The sequence below is a fragment of the Salmo trutta genome, unplaced genomic scaffold (assembly GCF_901001165.1).
Source record: "Salmo trutta unplaced genomic scaffold, fSalTru1.1, whole genome shotgun sequence".
NCBI lineage: Eukaryota > Metazoa > Chordata > Actinopteri > Salmoniformes > Salmonidae > Salmo > Salmo trutta.
In genome coordinates, this window is record NW_021822992.1 from 3,247,491 (window position 1) to 3,268,122 (window position 20,632).

Here is a 20,632-nt window from a genome sequence, read left to right on the forward strand (position 1 = left end):
GGTGGTAAGACCTGGTAGCTCAAAGACACAGGATGCATGGCACCCTATTCCCTACATACAGTAGTGCACTACTTTTGACCAGGGCCCATAGGAAATAGGGAGCCCTTCGAGACAAACCGCAGGCTGTGTATAACTGTCTATAAACTAAACTGTGGCAGCAGGATGTGGCTGAGAGGAGAAAACAGCTTTTACAATGGAGCTAACCCCTCCCTGCACATCACCAGGCTATGCCAGACCAACATTCCATTTATTAATATAGAACACTGTGGACTCACACAGAACCATCAGAACTCTGGGGAACAACAAGTGAATTCTAGAAGCTGATGTGGTCTGACAATCATTAATATAGAACACTGTGGACTCACACAGTGAATTCTAGAAGCTGGGAGTGTTTTGATCATGGAATAGTTTTAACACTGAACACAGTTCCTCTTCATAACTAGTTAGTGAACAGACTGGACTGTTTATATTCTTAGTACGAGACCAACATGGGATCCTGACAGATGACTGGGTCAAACAGCACAGGGGTGTACGGTACACGCTTCACCCACAATCACTATCTCACACACGCACACACACACACACACACACACACACACACACACACACACACACACGTTCAGTTTCTATGCTTCAGTCATGCTTTAATTCCAGACCTATGTAAGGAGATGTGTTACTCTGTTAATAAGTGAAAGGTCTGTTTAGTATGAGTCCATATCTATCCCCTGTTTAGTATGAGTCCATATCTATCCCCTGTTTAGTATGAGTCCATATCTATCCCCTGTTTAGTATGAGTCCATATCTATCCCCTGTTTAGGATGAGTCCATATCTATCCCCTGTTTAGTATGAGTCCATATCTATCCCCTGTTTAGTATGAGTCCATATCTATCCCCTGTTTAGGATGAGTCCATATCTACCCCCTGTTTAGGATGAGTCCATATCTATCCCCTGTTTAGTATGAGTCCATATCTATCCCCTGTTTAGGATGAGTCCATATCTATCCCCTGTTTAGGATGTGTCCATATCTATCCCCTGTTTAGGATGAGTCCATATCTATCCCCTGTTTAGTATGAGTCCATATCTATCCCCTGTTTAGTACGAGTCCATATCTATCCCCTGTTTAGTATGAGTCCATATCTATCCCCTGTTTAGTATGAGTCCATATCTATCCCCTGTTTAGGATGAGTCCATATCTATCCCCTGTTTAGTATGAGTCCATATCTATCCCCTGTTTAGGATGAGTCCATATCTATCCCCTGTTTAGTATGAGTCCATATCTATCCCCTGTTTAGTATGAGTCCATATCTATCCCCTGTTTAGGATGAGTCCATATCTACCCCCTGTTTAGGATGAGTCCATATCTATCCCCTGTTTAGTATGAGTCCATATCTATCCCCTGTTTAGGATGAGTCCATATCTATCCCCTGTTTAGTAAGAGTCCATATCTATCCCCTGTTTAGTACGAGTCCATATCTATCCCCTGTTTAGTAAGAGTCCATATCTATCCCCTGTTTAGGATGAGTCCATATCTATCCCCTGTTTAGTATGAGTCCATATCTATCCCCTGTTTAGTATGAGTCCATATCTATCCCCTGTTTAGTACGAATCCATATCTATCCCCTGTTTAGTACGAGTCCATATCTATCCCCTGTTTAGTATGAGTCCATATCTATCCCCTGTTTAGTATGAGTCCATATCTATCCCCTGTTTAGTATGAGTCCATATCTATCCCCTGTTTAGTACGAATCCATATCTATCCCCTGTTTAGTACGAGTCCATATCTATCCCCTGTTTAGTATGAGTCCATATCTATCCCCTGTTTAGTACGAGTCCATATCTATCCCCTGTTTAGTACGAGTCCATATCTATCCCCTGTTTAGTACGAGTCCATATCTATCCCCTGTTTAGTACGAGTCCATATCTATCCCCTGTTTAGTACGAGTCCATATCTATCCCCTGTTTAGTACGAGTCCATATCTATCCCCTGTTTAGTACGAGTCCATATCTATCCCCTGTTTAGTACGAGTCCATATCTATCCCCTGTTTAGTACGAGTCCATATCTATCCCCTGTTTAGTACGAGTCCATATCTATCCCCTGTTTAGTATGAGTCCATATCTATCCCCTGTTTAGTACGAGTCCATATCTATCCCCTGTTTAGTACGAGTCCATATCTATCCCCTGTTTAGTACGATATCTTCCGGTAGTACGAGTCCATATCTTCCCTGTTTAGTACGAGTCCATATCTATCCCCTGTTTAGTACGAGTCCATATCTATCCCCTGTTTAGTATGAGTCCATATCTATCCCCTGTTTAGTATGAGTCCATATCTATCCCCTGTTTAGTATGAGTCCATATCTATCCCCTGTTTAGTACGAGTCCATATCTATCCCCTGTTAGTACGAGTCCATATCTATCCCCTGTTTAGTACGAGTCCATATCTATCCCCTGTTTAGTACGAGTCCATATCTATCCCCTGTTTAGTACGAGTCCATATCTATCCCCTGTTTAGTACGAGTCCATATCTATCCCCTGTTTTAGTACGAGTCCATATTCTATCCCCTGTTTAGTACGAGTCCATATCTATCCCCTGTTTAGTACGAGTCCATATCTATCCCCTGTTTAGTACGAGTCCATATCTATCCCCTGTTTAGTACGAGTCCATATCTATCCCCTGTTTAGTACGAGTCCATATCTATCCCCTGTTTAGTACGAGTCCATATCTATCCCCTGTTTAGTACGAGTCCATATCTATCCCCCTGTTTAGTACGAGTCCATTATCCCTTATCATAATCCCCTGTTTAGTACGAGTCCATATCTATCCCCTGTTTAGTACGAGTCCATATCTATCCCCTGTTTCTATCCCCTGTTTAGTACGAGTCCATATCTATCCCCTGTTTAGTACGAGTCCATATCTATCCCCTGTTTAGTACGAGTCCATATCTATCCCCTGTTTAGTATGAGTCCATATCTATCCCCTGTTTAGTATGAGTCCATATCTATCCCCTGTTTAGTATGAGTCCATATCTCTCCCCTGTTTAGTACTGAGTCCATATATATCCCCCTGTTCAGTATGAGTCCCATATCTATCCCCTGTTTAGTATGAGTCCATATCTATCCCCTGTTTAGTATGAGTCCATATCTATCCCCTGTTTAGTATGAGTCCATATCTATCCCCTGTTTAGTACGAGTCCATATCTATCCCCTGTTTAGTACGAGTCCATATCTATCCCCTGTTTAGTATGAGTCCATATCTATCCCCTGTTTAGTATGAGTCCATATCTATCCCCTGTTTAGTATGAGTCCATATCTATCCCCTGTTTAGGATGAGTCCATATCTATCCCCTGTTTAGTATGAGTCCATATCTATCCCCTGTTTAGTATGAGTCCATATCTATCCCCTGTTTAGTATGAGTCCATATCTATCCCCTGTTTAGTATGAGTCCATATCTACGCCCTGTTTAGGATGAGTCCATATCTATCCCCTGTTTAGTATGAGTCCATATCTATCCCCTGTTTAGTATGAGTCCATATCTATCCCCTGTTTACATGAAAGCTTAGAGAAAAGCTGTGTACTTTCCCAGACTCTGGTTTTCCACACAGTCTGTCCATTGTCTTGCATGTCTGTAGGCCTCTGTCTGTCTGTCTGTCTGTCTGTCTGTCTGTCTGTCTGTCTGTCTGTCTGTCTGTCTGTCTGTCTGTCTGTCTGTCTGTCTGTCTGTCTGTCTGTCTGTCTACCCTGAATCCCCTCATCCAATTGATTGGTCACACATTCACAGATCACAGATCCCACCATGTGATGCGAGCATGACTCTTCTAACCGCATCACAGGCCTCTGAAAGATGGCTGACTGTGTCCTACAGTACTGACACAGAGAGAGATGGCTGACTGTGTCCTACAGTACTGACACAGAGAGATATTATAGAGGGAGATGGCTGACTGTGTCCTACAGTACTGACACAGAGAGATATAGAGGGAGATGGCTGACTGTGTCCTACAGTAGTGACACAGAGAGAGATAGAGAGAGAGATGGCTGACTGTGTCCTACAGTAGTGACACAGAGAGAGATATAGAGAGAGATGGCTGACTGTCCTACAGTAGTGACACAGAGAGAGATAGAGAGAGAGATGGCTGACTGTGTCCTACAGTACTGACACAGAGAGATATTATAGAGGGAGATGGCTGACTGTGTCCTACAGTAGTGACAGAGAGATATTATAGAGGGAGATGGCTGACTGTGTCCTACAGTATTGACACAGTCAGTGTATAGTGTAGTATCATATAGTATAGTATAGTATTGTATAGTATAGTGTAGTATTGTATAGTGTAGTATCATATAGTACAGTGTGGTATCATATTGTATAGTGTATTATCATATAGTATAGTATAGTGTAGTATCATATAGTACAGTGTAGTATCATATTGTATAGTATAGTTTAGTATAGTATAGTGTAGTATTGTATAGTATAGTGTAGTATCATATTGTATAGTTTAGTATAGTATAGTGTAGTATTGTATAGTATAGTGTAGTATCATATTGTATAGTATAGTTTAGTATAGTATAGTGTAGTATTGTATAGTATAGTGTAGTATTGTATAGCATAGTGTAGTATCATATAGTATAGTGTAGTATCATATAGCATAGTATAGTGTAGTATCATATAGTATAGTGTATTATCATATAGTACAGTGTAGTATCATATAGTATAGTGTAGTATCATATAGTATAGTGTAGTATCATATAGTATAGTGTAGTATCATATAGCATAGTATAGTGTAGTATCATATAGTATAGTGTAGTATCATATAGCATAGTATAGTGTAGTATCATATAGTATAGTGTAGTATCATATAGTATAGTGTATTATCATATAGTATAGTATAGTGTAGTATCATATAGTATAGTGTAGTATCATATAGTATAGTGTAGTATCATATAGTATAGTGTAGTATCATATAGTATAGTGTAGTATCATATAGTACAGTGTAGTATCATTTAGTATAGTGTAGTATCATATAGTATAGTGTATTCTTACCTGTGCGATTCTGCATTTCAGCTGAGCTCTCTCCAGTTCCCAGGCACATCTGTCCTTAGTGTACTGCAGCTGTAGCTCGCTCCTCTTGGACTCCTCTCTCTTCACCTCTAGCTGCACCTCCTCCACTACAGTCTTCAGATCCAACAAAATCCTTCTGTTCTCCCCACCCTGAGAATCAATACAGCAACACAGAGTTAGCTGTTCTCCCCACCCTGAGAATCAATACAGCAACACAGAGTTAGCTGTTCTCCCCACCCTGAGAATCAATACAGCAACACAGAGTTAGCTGTTCTCCCCACCCTGAGAATCAATACAGCAACACAGAGTTAGCTGTTCTCCCTACCCTGAGAATCAATACAGCAACACAGAGTTAGCTGTTCTCCCTGAGAATCAATACAGCAACACAGAGTTAGCTGTTCTCCCTACCCTGAGAATCAATACAGCAACACAGAGTTAGCTGTTCTCCCTGAGAATCAATACAGCAACACAGAGTTAGCTGTTCTCCCTGAGAATCAATACAGCAACACAGAGTTAGCTGTTCTCCCCTCCCTGAGAATCAATACAGCAACACAGAGTTAGCTGTTCTCCCCTCCCTGAGAATCAATACAGCAACACAGAGTTAGCTGTTCTCCCTGAGAATCAATACAGCAACACAGAGTTAGCTGTTCTCCCCTCCCTGAGAATCAATACAGCAACACAGAGTTAGCTGTTCTCCCTGAGAATCAATACAGCAACACAGAGTTAGCTGTTCTCCCCTCCCTGAGAATCAATACAGCAACACAGAGTTAGCTGTTCTCCCCTCCCTGAGAATCAATACAGCAACACAGAGTTAGCTGTAGTTGGTGTTCCACAATACATACATTCAGAAAACACTCAGAACAAAAACAAAATCGTAGCGCAACAAGTAGTGAACCAGAAGTATCATCTAAAACTTGTGAATAGAATATCTCCCTGTGCTGAAGTGTGAAATTATTTAGAAAATTAGGCCTACTTGTATCTCAGCAACTTGTCTTAAAAGTATCTCCTTCTGTCGTATCCATTCTTCCTTGTCCTGTCCGTGGCGTTTCTTTAAGTGCTGAAACTTGTGTTTCAGACGGGAGTGACGAGTCCCCGGTTCTTGCGTCCGATCCACTGACGTTCCAACCGTTCCAGAATGAGACCGTTCGGTGAACAGAGTGACTGTTGGCGGGGAGGAGAACGTCCTGAACGGGCTGCGACTCTTCTTCCCTCTGCCCCTCTCTCTTTCTGTTTCCAACCGGGAGCAGGGAACGAATTGCCAGTCCTGCGCTGGCACGTACCCACCGCCGCCGCCTCCTCCTCCTCCACTACCCAAATCTGACCCATTTCCGAACGCAGCATTCCACATTTCTCAACGCGCAGTGACAAACAAACACAAACTGTTGACAGCCTTTCGGTTGACCGGGGGGGGCTTTCGGTTGTAGTTGCAGCAGCAGCATAATTATCCGAAACCGGAGATTTCCCCGGACGTGTCCGTTTCTCTCAACGCTGAACCGGGAGCAGTTCGAGGCCATGCAGCGATGTGCGTATTAGTCCCTTCCATGTCACCGCGCCGTTGCCAAGGTCAACAGTCGGTCATTATGCGGCGGAACTCTACTGATGCTATCTGGTTTTATTTATTATCCAAACTTATTTAGGCTAGTCATTATTCCTACGGTAAAATACTACGGTTACCGGCCAGGCTCCTGCCCTGTGCAGCGCGCTGTGTGGGTGACGAACACCCAGTAGGTTGTTGATACGGGGACAGGACGGGTACCCAATAATACACCTAGTCCACTGATGTAAGAGCTGGGGGACTATTTTTACACCCTGTAACCATGTATATCATTTTACTCAATAACCCCACCGGGTAACGTAGACTACTAAGTAACGGAGCCGGGAGTAGGTCGCGCGGAACCCTCCCCCGGTTGAATAAATATTAATTAAATCACGTCTACTACCGGGACGATTATTGTCGCGGGGCTCTGACTGCGGAATGTGGATCAAGTGGTAGACTAGACTATTCAAAGGGTTGTGACCGTGACCGTGGTGATACATGTGTTCAGCTCGTTGGTTATAGTCTAATGGTTGTTTATTGGCTTCACACGCAAAATCAGAAGCGAAATGCTGCACAGCCTGTCAATATACACACACACACACACACACACACACACACACACACACACTGGATCCACGTTTCTGTATTCGCAGTTAGTCTGCATCCTATTTTGATATAAGGCTGTGCTCCGTTATTTCACAAGACCCTTTCATTGCCTTCAAATCTCTGAATAGATTCGGGACAAGTGAAAACATCTTACCTGTTATGCAATGCCCAGCTGTGTAATATCATAAAGGTCTCCAAAAACACCAAAATAAGCTTTCCAAAAAAAAACCTGGTCTTTCTGGTCAGTTGTTAATGAAAATCAGAGTGGTCCCTAAATCCAACGGAAATAACCGTCTTGGGCTGTGTTGTCTTTATTTTTCCCTGATGCTTTTTCATTGGACAACTCGACCAGACGAGCCACGAAAAAAGCCCCCGCGTACTTCTCCCTCACAGCTGGTCTCAATACCGTTTATGACGTCACATCCCCACCGCCGGATGAGAATCGCCGTGTGTTCCGGTCTCAGTGGCCAATAGAACTTACGGGATATTAACAAGACCACGTCCAACACAAATCAAAATCAAATGTTATTGGTCATGTGCACATGTTTTACAGATGTTATCGCAGGTGTAGCGAAACGAGTATGTTTTCTAGGTCCCAACAGTGCATTATTACAACAGTAATACCTAACAAAAACACAACAATACACACCCCAAAAAATATCAGAACGAGCAATGGCATGTATGTATATGATGGTGTGTATATACAAATAGAAAAGGAGTGTACAGCAGTAGTTATATAGGATGAGCCTTGACCAGAATACAGTATGTAACAGTATAGCTTCCGTCCCTCTCCTCGCCCCAACCTGGGCTCGAACCAGGGACCCTCTGCGCACATCAACAACTGACACCCCACGAAGCATCGTTACCCATCGCTCCACAAAAAGCCGCGGCCCTTGCAGAGCAAGGGGAACAACTACTTCAAGGTCTCAGAGCGAGTGACGTCACCCGATTGAAACGCTGCTAGCGCGCGCACCACCGCTAACTAGCTAGCCATTTCACATCGGTTACATATATATATAAGTGACCAGTGTTCAATGACTATGTACATAGAGCAGCTGTTAAGTATTTTTCATTTAGTTTATGTAGCACATATTTCTTACTGTTTTAAAACTCTGTGTTGTTGGTTAAGGGCTCGTAAGTAAACATTTCACAGTACTCCATGTGAACGCTCTGTTGAGGGATTATGTGTCCATAACACTGCTATACTGAACATGCACGGGCACTACACATAGGTAGGTACTGTGTAGGTTTACAGACTGGGCCTCCTATACACCCACAGCAAACTGTTGTTCCTTCCTGCCTTTTGCATCAGAGTTCTAGGGGACCTCTAAAATAAGGTTAGATAAGGGACCATTTACTGTTAACCTTGTCTACTCACCTAATAATATACGGTGTCTCAGTCCCAGAGGTGTGTGGTCTCAGTCCCAGAGGTGTGTGGTCTCAGTCCCAGAGGTGTGTGGTCTCCTCCAGGGTCTCAGTCCCAGAGGTGTGTGGTCTCAGTCCCAGAGGTGTGTGGTCTCAGTCCCAGAGGTGTGTGGTCTCCTCCAGGGTCTCAGTCCCAGAGGTGTGTGGTCTCAGTCCCAGAGGTGTGTGGTCTCCTCCAGTGTCTCAGCCCCAGAGGTGTGTGGTCTCCTCCAGGGTCTCAGTCCCAGAGGTGTGTTGTCTCAGTCCCAGAGGTGTGTTGTCTCAGTCCCAGAGGTGTGTGGTCTCCTCCAGTGTCTCAGCCCCAGAGGTGTGTGGTCTCCTCCAGGGTCTCAGCCCCAGAGGTGTGTGGTCTCAGTCCCAGAGGTGTGTGGTCTCAGTCCCAGAGGTGTGTGGTCTCCTCTAGGGTCTCAGTCCCAGAGGTGTGTGGTCTCAGTCCCAGAGGTGTGTGGTCTCCTCCAGGGTCTCAGTCCCAGAGGTGTGTGGTCTCAGTCCCAGAGGTGTGTGGTCTCCTCCAGGGTCTCAGTCCCAGAGGTGTGTGGTCTCAGTCCCAGAGGTGTGTGGTCTCAGTCCCAGAGGTGTGTGGTCTCCTCCAGGGTCTCAGTCCCAGAGGTGTGTGGTCTCCTCCAGTGTCTCAGTCCCAGAGGTGTGTGGTCTCCTCCAGGGTCTCAGTCCCAGAGGTGTGTGGTCTCAGTCCCAGAGGTGTGTGGTCTCAGTCCCAGAGGTGTGTGGTCTCCTCCAGGGTCTCAGTCGCCAGAGGTGTGTGGTCTCAGTCCCCAGAGGTGTGTGGTCTCAGTCCCAGAGGTGTGTGGTCTCAGTCCCAGAGGTGTGGTGGTCTCAGTCCCAGAGGTGTGTGGCTCCCAGTCCCAGAGGTGTGTGGTCTCCTCCAGGGTCTCAGTCCCAGAGGTGTGTGGTCCAGTCCCAGAGGTGTGTTGGTCTCAGTCCGCAGAGGTGTGTGGTCTCAGTCCGCAGAGGTGTGTGGTCTCAGTCCCAGAGGTGTGTGGTCTCAGTCCTCCAGGGTGTGTGGTCTCAGTCCCAGGTGTGTGGTCTCAGTCCCAGAGGTGTGTGTCTCCTCCAGTGTCCAGTCCCAGAGGTGTGTGGTCTCAGTCCCAGAGGTGTTGGTCTCAGTCCCAGAGGTGTGGTGGTCTCCTCCAGGGTCTCTCAGTCCCAGAGGTGTGTGGTCTCAGTCCCAGAGGTGTGGTCTCAGTCCCAGAGGTGTGTGGTCTCAGTCCCAGAGGTGTGTGGTCTCAGTCCCAGAGGTGTGTGGTCTCCTCCAGGGTCTCAGTCCCAGAGGTGTGTGGTCTCAGTCCCAGAGGTGTGTGGTCTCAGTCCCAGAGGTGTGTGGTCTCCTCCAGGGTCTCAGTCCCAGAGGTGTGTGGTCTCAGTCCCAGAGGTGTGTGGTCTCAGTCCCAGAGGTGTGTGGTCTCAGTCCCAGAGGTGTGTCTCAGTCCCAGAGGTGTGTGGTCTCAGTCCCAGAGGTGTGTGGTCTCAGTCCCAGAGGTGTGTGGTCTCCTCCAGTGTCTCAGTCCCAGAGGTGTGTGGTCTCAGTCCCAGAGGTGTGTGGTCTCAGTCCCAGAGGTGTGTGGTCTCAGTCCCAGAGGTGTGTGGTCTCAGTCCCAGAGGTGTGTGGTCTCAGTCCCAGAGGTGTGTGGTCTCCTCCAGTGTCTCAGTCCCAGAGGTGTGTGGTCTCAGTCCCAGAGGTGTGTGGTCTCAGTCCCAGAGGTGTGTGGTCTCCTCCAGGGTCTCAGTCCCAGAGGTGTGTGGTCTCAGTCCCAGAGGTGTGTGGTCTCAGTCCCAGAGGTGTGTGGTCTCCTCCAGTGTGTGTTGAAAGCTTGTAAATAGTAACTGCTGAAACGTGGAATAGTGTCCCGTATGACCTGTGACCTTAGATGGGAATGTTCCAAAATAAAAAAATATGTGTCTATGCGAAGTGAGACGGACGTTACAGGACGAAGAAGAGAGTGAAGAGGAAGACGAGTTTGAAGATGGTGGTATAGGAGAGTGAAGAGAACAGGACGAGGATGAGGATGAGCAGGATGATGGGTTGGAACATCTAGATGGGTTAATAGGACAGAGAAGGAGGACGAGTCAGGAAAACAGAATGGGAGAAAGACAGGAAGAGAGAACAGATTAAAAGCAGGTTAAACAATACTGACATTCAGACCAAATAGAGGCCTGTCCTACAGTAGATGTAATCCTGACATTCAGACCAAATAGAGGCCTGTCCTACAGTAGATGTAATACTGACATTCAGACCAAATAGAGGCCTGTCCTACAGTAGATGTAATCCTGACATTCAGACCAAATAGAGGCCTGTCCTACAGTAGATGTAATACTGACATTCAGACCAAATAGAGGCCTGTCCTACAGTAGATGTAATACTGACATTCAGACCAAATAGAGGCCTGTCCTACAGTAGATGTAAATACTGACATGTCCACAATGCATACATGTAATGGGTGTGTGTAAGTGTCTGCCAGGGTTTCTGTTAGGAAATGTGGTGACGGACATTTTAATTTACCGGACATTTAAGGGGGGGGGGGGGGGGGGGGGGGGGGCAAAAGGCCAACGGAAAACCCTAGTGTGTGTCTAACTCTGTTCAACTTACAGACAGTGGTTCCTCTTCCTCTTTGTCCTCTGGCTTGGGGACATCCAGTCTGTCTATAAATCCCTGCAGCTCCTTCCTAAAGGCCTTCATCTGAGCGGTGATCCTGTACAACAACTCATGCTCTCTGACGGTGCTCCCTTCCTCCTCGTAAAGCTCCCCGTTGGAGACCATATAGACCCGGGCCTCAGCCATGATGGTACCGGTGTCCGCTATCAGCCTGTCGACGGTCCGACCCAGCCGCTCTGCTTCTATACGGATGTCTACCATCTGCTGCCGGTCCTTCAGGCTGCGGGGGAGGAAGCGGCTCTCGGGGGTGTAGAGGGAGCGCGTGGGGGTCAGGCACCGGATGTTACGCACCTGGATTGGTAGGGAGACGGGATAACTTTAGGATTAGCTTCGGCTTGTCAGCTTCACTGTATTTAATACACAAAGCCATTATTGGGTTTACTGTTTGTACGCGTATCACCTCGTCCGAGTCGCTCTCCCCTCCGATGGGGCCTTCTCGTTTACGGTGGGGTGGGAAGCGCGATGAGGTGGAGGCGTCATCTCCTCCGTCACTCTCTGCGTCACTTTCCCGGGGGCTGGCCCTGATGCCCAGGTGTGATGCCAGGTCGTAACGCTGCATGTTAGACAGCAGGACACGGTTCTCATACTGCATCTGCATCACCTGTAGAGGTAAGGAGACAGGATAGCATTATGTTAGCGTCAGAGACAGGATAGCATTATGTTAGCGTTAGAGACAGGATAGCATTATGTTAGCGTCAGAGACAGGATAGCATTATGTTAGCGTCAGAGACAGGATAGCATTATGTTAGCGTCAGTGATGGATAGCATTATGTTAGCGTCAGAGACAGGATAGCATTATGTTAGCGTTAGAGACAGGATAGCATTATGTTAGCGTCAGAGACAGGATAGCATTATGTTAGCGTCAGAGACGGGATAGCATTATGTTAGCGTCAGAGATGGATAGCATTATGTTAGCGTCAGAGACGGGATAGCATTATGTTAGCGTCAGAGACAGGATAGCATTATGTTAGCGTCAGAGATGGATAGCATTATGTTAGCGTCAGAGACGGGATAGCATTATGTTAGCGTCAGAGACAGGATAGCATTATGTTAGCGTTAGAGACAGGATAGCATTATGTTAGAGTCAGAGACAGGATAGCATTATGTTAGCGTCAGAGACAGGATAGCATTATGTTAGCGTCAGAGATGGATAGCATTATGTTAGCGTCAGTGACAGGATAGCATTATGTTAGCGTCAGAGACGGGATAGCATTATGTTAGCGTCAGAGACAGGATAGCATTATGTTAGCGTTAGAGACAGGATAGCATTATGTTAGCGTCAGAGACGGGATAGCATTATGTTAGCGTCAGAGACGGGATAGCATTATGTTAGCGTCAGAGATGGATAGCATTATGTTAGCGTCAGAGACGGGATAGCATTATGTTAGCGTCAGAGATGGATAGCATTATGTTAGCGTCAGAGATGGATAGCATTATGTGAGCGTCAGAGATGGATAGCATTATGTTAGCTTCAACTGTCAGCTTCATTTCAATTCAATGAATTCAGGAAGTAAACTGAAATTCCACTTCCAATGTGTTCTCATTGAGAAGCATGGAGGGAAATTTGAATTTGAATTCCAGGTAACTTTCTGAATTGAAGGAATTAAAATGGAAGTGACCTACACCTTGCACAGAAAAAAAAAATACACAGAGCATTGTGGGTAGTGTAGTCCATCATGCTGCCTCACCTTGCCACTCAGCTCGTTGATCTGCAGCCTGGCAGCCTTTAGCTCCTCCTGCAGGACCTCCACCTTGGCCCGGTCTGCAGCCGCTCCGGCACCACCTCCTCCACCACCAGCGCCGTGCCTGGAGCCCTCCTTGTACTTCAGCTTGTTCAGCTCTCCAGTCACCTAAAAGAAAGATTTAGTGGGCGATTGAAACAGGATGTACTTTAGTAAAACTACCTTAAAGCTTAAATCACTGACCGTATATGGTTCTGGATTAAAGAACGTCTGTTAAATCTGTGGTTCTCAACCTGGGGTACGTGTCCTGTTTCCTTCCCCCAGGAGATACATGGTAAACCTTATGAGGCCAGGTGTCCTTCCCCCAGGAGATACATGTTAAACCTTATGAGACCAGGTGTCCTTCCCCCAGGAGATACATGTTAAACCTTATGAGGCCAGGTGTCCTTCCCCCAGGAGGTACATGTTTAACCTTATGAGGCCAGGTGTCCTTCCCCCAGTAAACCTTATGAGGCCAGGTGTCCTTCCCCCAGGAGATACATGTTAAACCTTATGAGACCAGGTGTCCTTCCCCCAGGAGATACATGGTAAACCTTATGAGGCCAGGTGTCCTTCCCCCAGGAGATACATGTTAAACCTTATGAGGCCAGGTGTCCTTCCCCCAGGTGATACATGTTAAACCTTATAAGACCAGGTGTCCTTCCCCCAGGAGGTACATGTTAAACCTTATGAGGCCAGGTGTCCTTCCCCCAGGAGATACATGTTAAACCTTATGAGGCCAGGTGTCCTTCCCCCAGGAGGTACATGTTAAACCTTATGAGACCAGGTGTCCTTCCCCCAGTAAACCTTATGAGACCAGGTGTCCTTCCCCCAGGAGATACATGGTAAACCTTATGAGGCCAGGTGTCCTTCCCCCAGGAGATACATGTTAAACCTTATGATCCGTTGCTACGAGGGGGTGTTGAGAGAGAGATAAATGTGATCAGTAACGACAAATACTCTACTATATGACTCACACGTAGAATGTAAACGGCAGCTTTCCAAATTGCACCCTATTCCCTATATATCACACTAGTTTCAACCAGAGCCCTATGTTCCCTGGTCTAAAGTAGTGCACTATATAGGGAATAGGGTGCCATTTGGGACTAACACTGTTGTTCTCCTCTACATCCTGCAGTAGTAGTGCACTATATAGGGAATAGGGTGCCATTTGGGACGCCACCTTGTTGTTGTCCTCCTCTGCGTCCTGCAGGTTCCTCCTGAGCAGCTCTGCCTCGTCCTCCACCAGCTGTAGCTGCTGTCTCAGCTCCCGGAGTTCCTCTCCCTGCTCCCTGCTGCAGCCCTGCTCAGCCGAGCCTCCAGCCACCTCATCCCTGGTAACGCATCAATCAGCACGTCGATCAATACATCCATCAATCAATACATCAATCAATACATCCATCAATCAATACATCAATCAGCACGTCGATCAACACATCCATCAATCAATACATCAATCAATCAATACGTCAATCAATGCATCCATCAATCAATACATCCATCAATCAATACATCAATCAATGCATCAATCAATCAATACATCAATCAGCACGTCAATCAACACATCCATCAATCAATACATCAATCAATCAATACGTCAATCAATGCATCCATCAATCAATACATCAATCAATCAACACATCAATCAACACATCCATCAATCAATACATCAATCAACGCATCAATCAACACGTCAGTCAACACGTCAGTCAACGCATCCATCAATCAATACATCAATCAATACATCAATCAACGCATCAATCAATCAATACACCAATCAATGTATCAATCAATCAAAGCATCAATCAATGCATCCATCAATCAATACATCAATCAATGCATCCATCAATCAACACATCAATCAATGCATCCATCAATCAACACATCAATCAACACATCCATCAATCAATACATCAATCAATCAAAGCATCAATCAACACATCAATCAATCAATGCATCAATCAATCAATACATCAATCAATACATAAATCAATCAATGCATCAATCCATCAATACATCAATCAATCAAAGCATCAATCAACACATCAATCAATCAATACATCAATCAATGCATCAATCAATGCATCAATCCATGCATCAATCAATGCATCAATCAATCAATACAGCAATCAATCAACACATCAATCAACACATCAATCAATCAATCAATGCATCAATCAATGATTAATCAATCAATACATCAATAAATACATCAATCAATATATCAATCAATATATCAACCAATCAATATATCAATCAATATATCAACCAATCAATGATCAATCAATCAATCAGTGCATCAATCAATCAACACATCAATCAATCAATGCATCAATCAATCAACACAGCAATCAATCAATGCATCAATCAATCAACACATCAATCAATTAATACATCAATCAATCCATCAATCAATACATCAATCAATACATCAATCAATATATCAACCAATCAATACATCAATCAATCAAATGTATCTTGTTTATTTACAAAGACATATGGAGATCTGAGAGGATTTGATTGGTATAAGCAATATGGGGAAACTTTTATCAAGCCTATCAGAGAGCAGGGTGGAGCTACTACCATATTGCTGACACCTGTCAAATCCTCTCAGATCTCCACAAGTGCATCAAGTCTATAGGGTTTAGGGCGTAGGGTTTAGGGGTCCGTTGGGTCTACCGGTCTCTCCTCTCCTCCAGTTCAGGCCTCAGTCCTCTATTCTCCACCTCTAGTCCTTTCTCCCTCCCTCCCTCCCTCCCTCCCTCCCTCCCTCCCTCCCTCCCTCCCTCCCTACCTGTCTCTCATGTCCTCCAGTTCAGCCTTCAGTCCTCTATTCTCCCTCCCTCCCTCCCTCCCTCCCTCCCTCCCTCCCTCCCTCCCTCCCTCCCTCCCTACCTGTCTCTCATGTCCTCCAGTTCAGCCTTCAGTCCTCTATTCTCCACCTCCAGCTCTACGATCTTCCTTCCCAGAATGTTGGCTTCCTCCTCCACCAGCCTCAGTCTCAGTTTCAGCTCTGACTCCCGAGTGGTAGCTGGTCCACCAGCCTCTCCCTTGGGCCCAGGGCTGTCCACATCCCCGTAGAAAGAGCGATACTTCTGCAGCTCGTGTTCCAGCCGGTCCTTCTCCTTGTCAATTTTAGCCATCTTCTTCCTCATTAAAATGGCTTCCTCCTTGATGAAGGCTAGCTGGCATTTCAGATCTTCGTTGTCCTCCTGAAGGAGAGAAGAATAATATATATATATATATATGTTTTGGTCTCTTCTCTCTCGTCATTATAGTTTGACGAATAACAATGATGTTAAACATTGTTGAAAATAGCGCCGTACCTCTACTGGAGTCTGTGGAATCCTCTTCTCTTTCTGAACGTCTCTGCCTCCTCTCCTCTTCAGTGACAGCTGCAGAGAATGAAGATGGAATCATCAGGCCACCTGTTAACTGTTGTACATGACTGGTGGAATCTGTCGTGGACAGTACCATGTTCTTTACAGACAGGCTGTTAATTAATCATTAAAAACAATGACTCTCGGAAACTTTCTTAACTAACAAGCTTGTGATGAGTAACCAGACCCTGTGTTAAACTCCCTGAGCTAACGTCTCGGATTTAGCTCGGCAGGCTTAACACAGTGTTGTGGCACGCAGGAGACCTGGGTTTGAATCCAGCTGGTCACGTGACACTGCGGAACCTTGCCCTCCCTGACAGCAGGTGTCCTCATTACCTCCTTCTCCGGCTGGTTGTGCAGGGCCTGCTCGGTCACCTCCACCTAACCGTAACCCACCACCCAAACCCTCCCCTGTCTACCCCTGTCCCCCCCCCACCTCACCCCTTCCCTCCCCCTCATCACCTCCTTGGCCTTCTCCAGCTGGTTGTGCAGGGCCTGTTTGGTCACCTCCACCTAACCCTAACCCTAACCCACCACCCAAACCCTCCCCTGTCTACCCCTGTCCCCCCCCCCCTTCCCTCCCCCTCATCACCTCCTTGGCCTTCTCCAGCTGGTTGTGCAGGGCCTGTTTGGTCACCTCCACCTCTATCAGCTTTTGCCTCAGCTTCTCGTTCTCCTCCTCTGTCTTCGTCCTTTTCTCCTCCACATTCTCCAACTCATGGTGCAGACGCACTGACACATCCTTCGCTACCTAGAGAGGGGGGGCGGGGGGCAGAGAGACAGGGAGGGAGAGAGACAGGGAGGGAGAGGGAGAGAGACAGGGAGGGAGAGAGAGAGAGACAGGGAGGGAGAGGGAGAGAGACAGGGAGGGAGAGGGAGAGAGACAGGGAGGGAGAGGGAGAGAGACAGGGAGGGAGGGGCAGAGAGACAGGGAGGGAGAGGGAGAGAGACAGGGAGGGAGAGGGAGAGAGACAGGGAGGGAGAGGGAGAGAGACAGGGAGGGAGAGGGAGAGAGACAGGGAGGGAGTGGGAGAGAGAGAGGGAAGTGGAGAGGGAGGGGGAGATGGAGAAAGACAGGGAGGGAGGGGGAGAGCGAATGGGAAAGGGAGGGGGAGTGGGGGAGGGAGGGAGGGAGGGAGGGAGGGAGGGAGGGGGAAGATTTATTTAATTTATTTTTTATAAATTTGACAGGATTTCTTAACCTGTTTTTGCTTCGTCATTATGGGGTATTGTGTGTAGATTGATGAGGATTTGTTTTTATTGAATCCATTTTAGAATAAGGCTGTAACGTAACAAAATGTGGAAAAGGTCAAGGGGTCTGAATACTTTCCGAATCCACTGCATATGTAACTGTATATACACAAGCATTTTGGGAATAGAATGGCATTTGGATCAAACCAAATAGCATTCATCACGTCCACAGTTCACAGCAGACACAGTCTAGACAACATTACCCTCAGGTCACAACCCTATGACATATAGAGTCTAGACAACATTACCCTATGACATATAGTCTAGACAACATTACCTTCAGGTCACACCCTATGACGTATAGATTATAGACGACATTAAACCTATGACATATAGAGTCTAGACAACATTATCCTATGACATATAGTCTAGACAACATTACCTTCAGGTCACACCCTATGACATATAGAGTTTAGACAACATTACCCTATGACATATAGAGTCTAGACAACATTACCTTCAGGTCACACCCTATGACATATAGAGTTTAGACAACATTATCCTATGACATATAGTCTAGACAACATTACCTTCAGGTCAAACCCTATGACATATAGAGTCTAGACAACATTACCTTCAGGTCACACCCTATGACATATAGAGTCTAGACAACATTACCTGATGACATATAGAGTCTAGACAACATTACCCTATGACATATAGAGTCTAGACAACATTACCCTATGACATATAGAGTCTAGACAACATTACCTTCAGGTCACACCCTATGACATATAGAGTCTAGACAACATTACCCTATGACATATAGAGTCTAGACAACATTACCTTCAGGTCACACCCTATGACATATAGAGTCTAGACAACATTACCTTCAGGTCCCACCCTATGACATATAGAGTCTAGACAACATTACCCTATGACATATAGAGTCTAGACAACATTACCTTCAGGTCAAACCCTATGACATATAGAGTCTAGACAACATTACCCTATGACATATAGAGTCTAGACAACATTACCTTCAGGTCCCACCCTATGATATATAGAGTCTAGACAACATTACCTGATGACATATAGAGTCTAGACAACATTACCTGATGACATATAGAGTCTAGACAACATTACCTTCAGGTCCCACCCTATGACATATAGTGTCTAGACAACATTACCTGATGACATATAGAGTCTAGACAACATTACCCTATGACATATAGACTCTAGACAACATTACCTGATGACATATAGAGTCTAGACAACATTACCTGATGACATATAGAGTATAGACAACATTACCTGATGACATATAGAGTCTAGACAACATTACCTTATGACATATAGTGTCTAGACAACATTACCTGATGACATATAGAGTCTAGACAACATTACCTGATGACATATAGAGTCTAGACAACATTACCTGATGACATATAGAGTCTAGACAACATTACCTTCAGGTATTTTAACAGTCCTAACACATTGGTCAATCTAAGCGCAGACAGTAGCGTTATAGGTTCATTGGTGTGTTAGAAATATTTTTTCTATTTTCACTATCACAATTATCGGCGCACTTGTTGGCATTGGCGTGAAAGGGCTTGGTTTAATTAATAAACAAGTTGTGGTTGTCTTGAGGCTTGACCCCTCACTGAAATGCAATGGTTCATTGGATCAGTGTAAAACTTTGCACATACACTGCTGCCATCTAGTGGCCAAAATGTAAATTACTTTATGGGCCGGAAATAGTTATCCTAGAGTCTAGACAGCGTCTTACCTTCAAGTCCTGCTCCAGGGCCCTCAGTAGCTCTCCGTCTACCTCTCCGGTCTGAGCGAACCTCATCCTCTTCCTCTCCGCCTTCCTCAGACGGTACTGGAGAATCCGGCAGTTCTTATTGGCTCGCTCCAGCTCGCGATGCATGTCCTGCAGCTGGCACGCGTCCTCTTCGTAGAACGTGTCTCTCATCTCGTCCATCTCCGCTCTCATCTCCTCTATCTCAGTCTAATGGGAACGAATGAGAGAGAGAAAGAGAGAGATGGAGAGGGACACAGCAATTAGAGGCATCAATAAAACATTATAGAGGCAACAGCAAAGGCGTCATGCCCATAGGGTCACAGGGGCACGTGCCCCCTCAGATTTGTGCTGTAAATATATATTTTTTTAACTATACATTTTTTTACATATATATTTTTGGTTTGTTTTTCTTCTCTGTAATACTACTAGCCACTTTTAGGAAGCAATTTTATGAAGTTGGCTTTAGCTAGCCCAGATAGGTTCCCAATCTCCCAACCTCATAACTAGCTACCAAGGAGCCATTTTCAGGCTATAAAGTTAGAGTAGCTAGCTTGTCTAACTATCTTAGCTGGCATGCCTGCTGGCAAGATTGGTAGACTTTAGAAAAGCAAGCAATAACTAAATGTACTGAATAAGACTCACATTCCTTTCAATGTTTTACCAAGATTTGAGCAGAGATGCAGAAAAGCATATTTAGTTTCTTTAAAAACAAAAGAGCCACCAGTCAGGAGGATACAGACATCTCAAGAGGTATGCTTAGATATGCAGAAGAATATATATATATATTGGACATATAATTAAGCATAATGATTATGGCTCTAGATTGCCGGGAAAAAAAGCTCTTTCAGGTGTTTGAAAAATGCTAAATTCTCCAATTTATGAACAGGGGCATAGCCCCTCTCCGGACCCCCCCCCCCTCCCCCCAGCCATCCTCATGTACTTTCTGCCCCTCAGATTTTGGGGGTGCATGACGCCCCTGGGCAACAGTATAAAGCATAGGCAGCTAAAACATGCTGTTATTAAACCCATTGTTTTTAAACCCGTACAGACGTGACAGTGGCAGACATATAGACATACCTTTAGCTCATCATTTTCATCCTCCAGTTTCTCTATCTCCTCCTGAAATAGCTGGTCGGGCTCAGGTACCGGTTCGGGCTCGTTAACGATGGCCTCAGGGGAGAGATCATCTGGAACCGCCGTTTCTGTGACCGGCTCCGGGGGAGACTGTGTCTTTGTCTTC

The 20,632-nt window shown here is 45.5% G+C and overlaps 2 protein-coding genes and 2 long non-coding RNA genes across 7 annotated transcripts in view; 2 read left to right on the plus strand and 2 right to left on the minus strand.

The window, feature by feature from the left end:
* LOC115187917 (uncharacterized) overlaps positions 1-6,940 on the minus strand; it is a 9,472-nt gene extending 2,532 nt beyond the window's left edge. Inside the window, exons 1-2 of the mRNA XM_029746982.1 lie at positions 6,028-6,940; positions 5,037-5,204 (exon numbers count right to left, since the gene is read on the minus strand). Of these exons, the coding sequence (XP_029602842.1) occupies positions 5,037-5,204; positions 6,028-6,402 (543 nt within the window). The 5' untranslated portion in view covers positions 6,403-6,940. The remainder of the gene's footprint in view (positions 1-5,036; positions 5,205-6,027) is intronic.
* A 1,672-nt stretch (positions 6,941-8,612) lies between these two features.
* On the plus strand, positions 8,613-9,234 carry LOC115187918 (uncharacterized). Of its 4 annotated transcripts, XR_003876167.1 has the most exons (4): positions 8,613-8,783; positions 8,964-9,007; positions 9,042-9,119; positions 9,154-9,234. It is a non-coding gene; the product is annotated as an uncharacterized LOC115187918 (long non-coding RNA). The 4 variants fall into 4 exon arrangements; XR_003876164.1 differs by having other exon boundaries at positions 8,613-9,007; XR_003876165.1 differs by having other exon boundaries at positions 8,613-8,985.
* A 262-nt stretch (positions 9,235-9,496) lies between these two features.
* On the plus strand, positions 9,497-10,062 carry LOC115187919 (uncharacterized). The gene is made up of 3 exons (XR_003876168.1): positions 9,497-9,527; positions 9,815-9,956; positions 9,991-10,062. It is a non-coding gene; the product is annotated as an uncharacterized LOC115187919 (long non-coding RNA).
* Positions 10,063-10,067: 5 nt separating this feature from the next.
* On the minus strand, positions 10,068-20,628 carry LOC115187906 (protein SOGA3; the record flags this gene model as incomplete). The annotated part of the gene is made up of 10 exons (XM_029746962.1): positions 10,068-10,672; positions 11,228-11,584; positions 11,694-11,894; positions 12,982-13,143; positions 14,198-14,348; positions 15,910-16,226; positions 16,341-16,409; positions 16,987-17,145; positions 19,375-19,599; positions 20,470-20,628. Coding segments are annotated over 10 exons (1,911 nt in total), but the record flags the coding sequence as incomplete, so codon positions are not given.
* Positions 20,629-20,632: the final 4 nt, after the last annotated feature.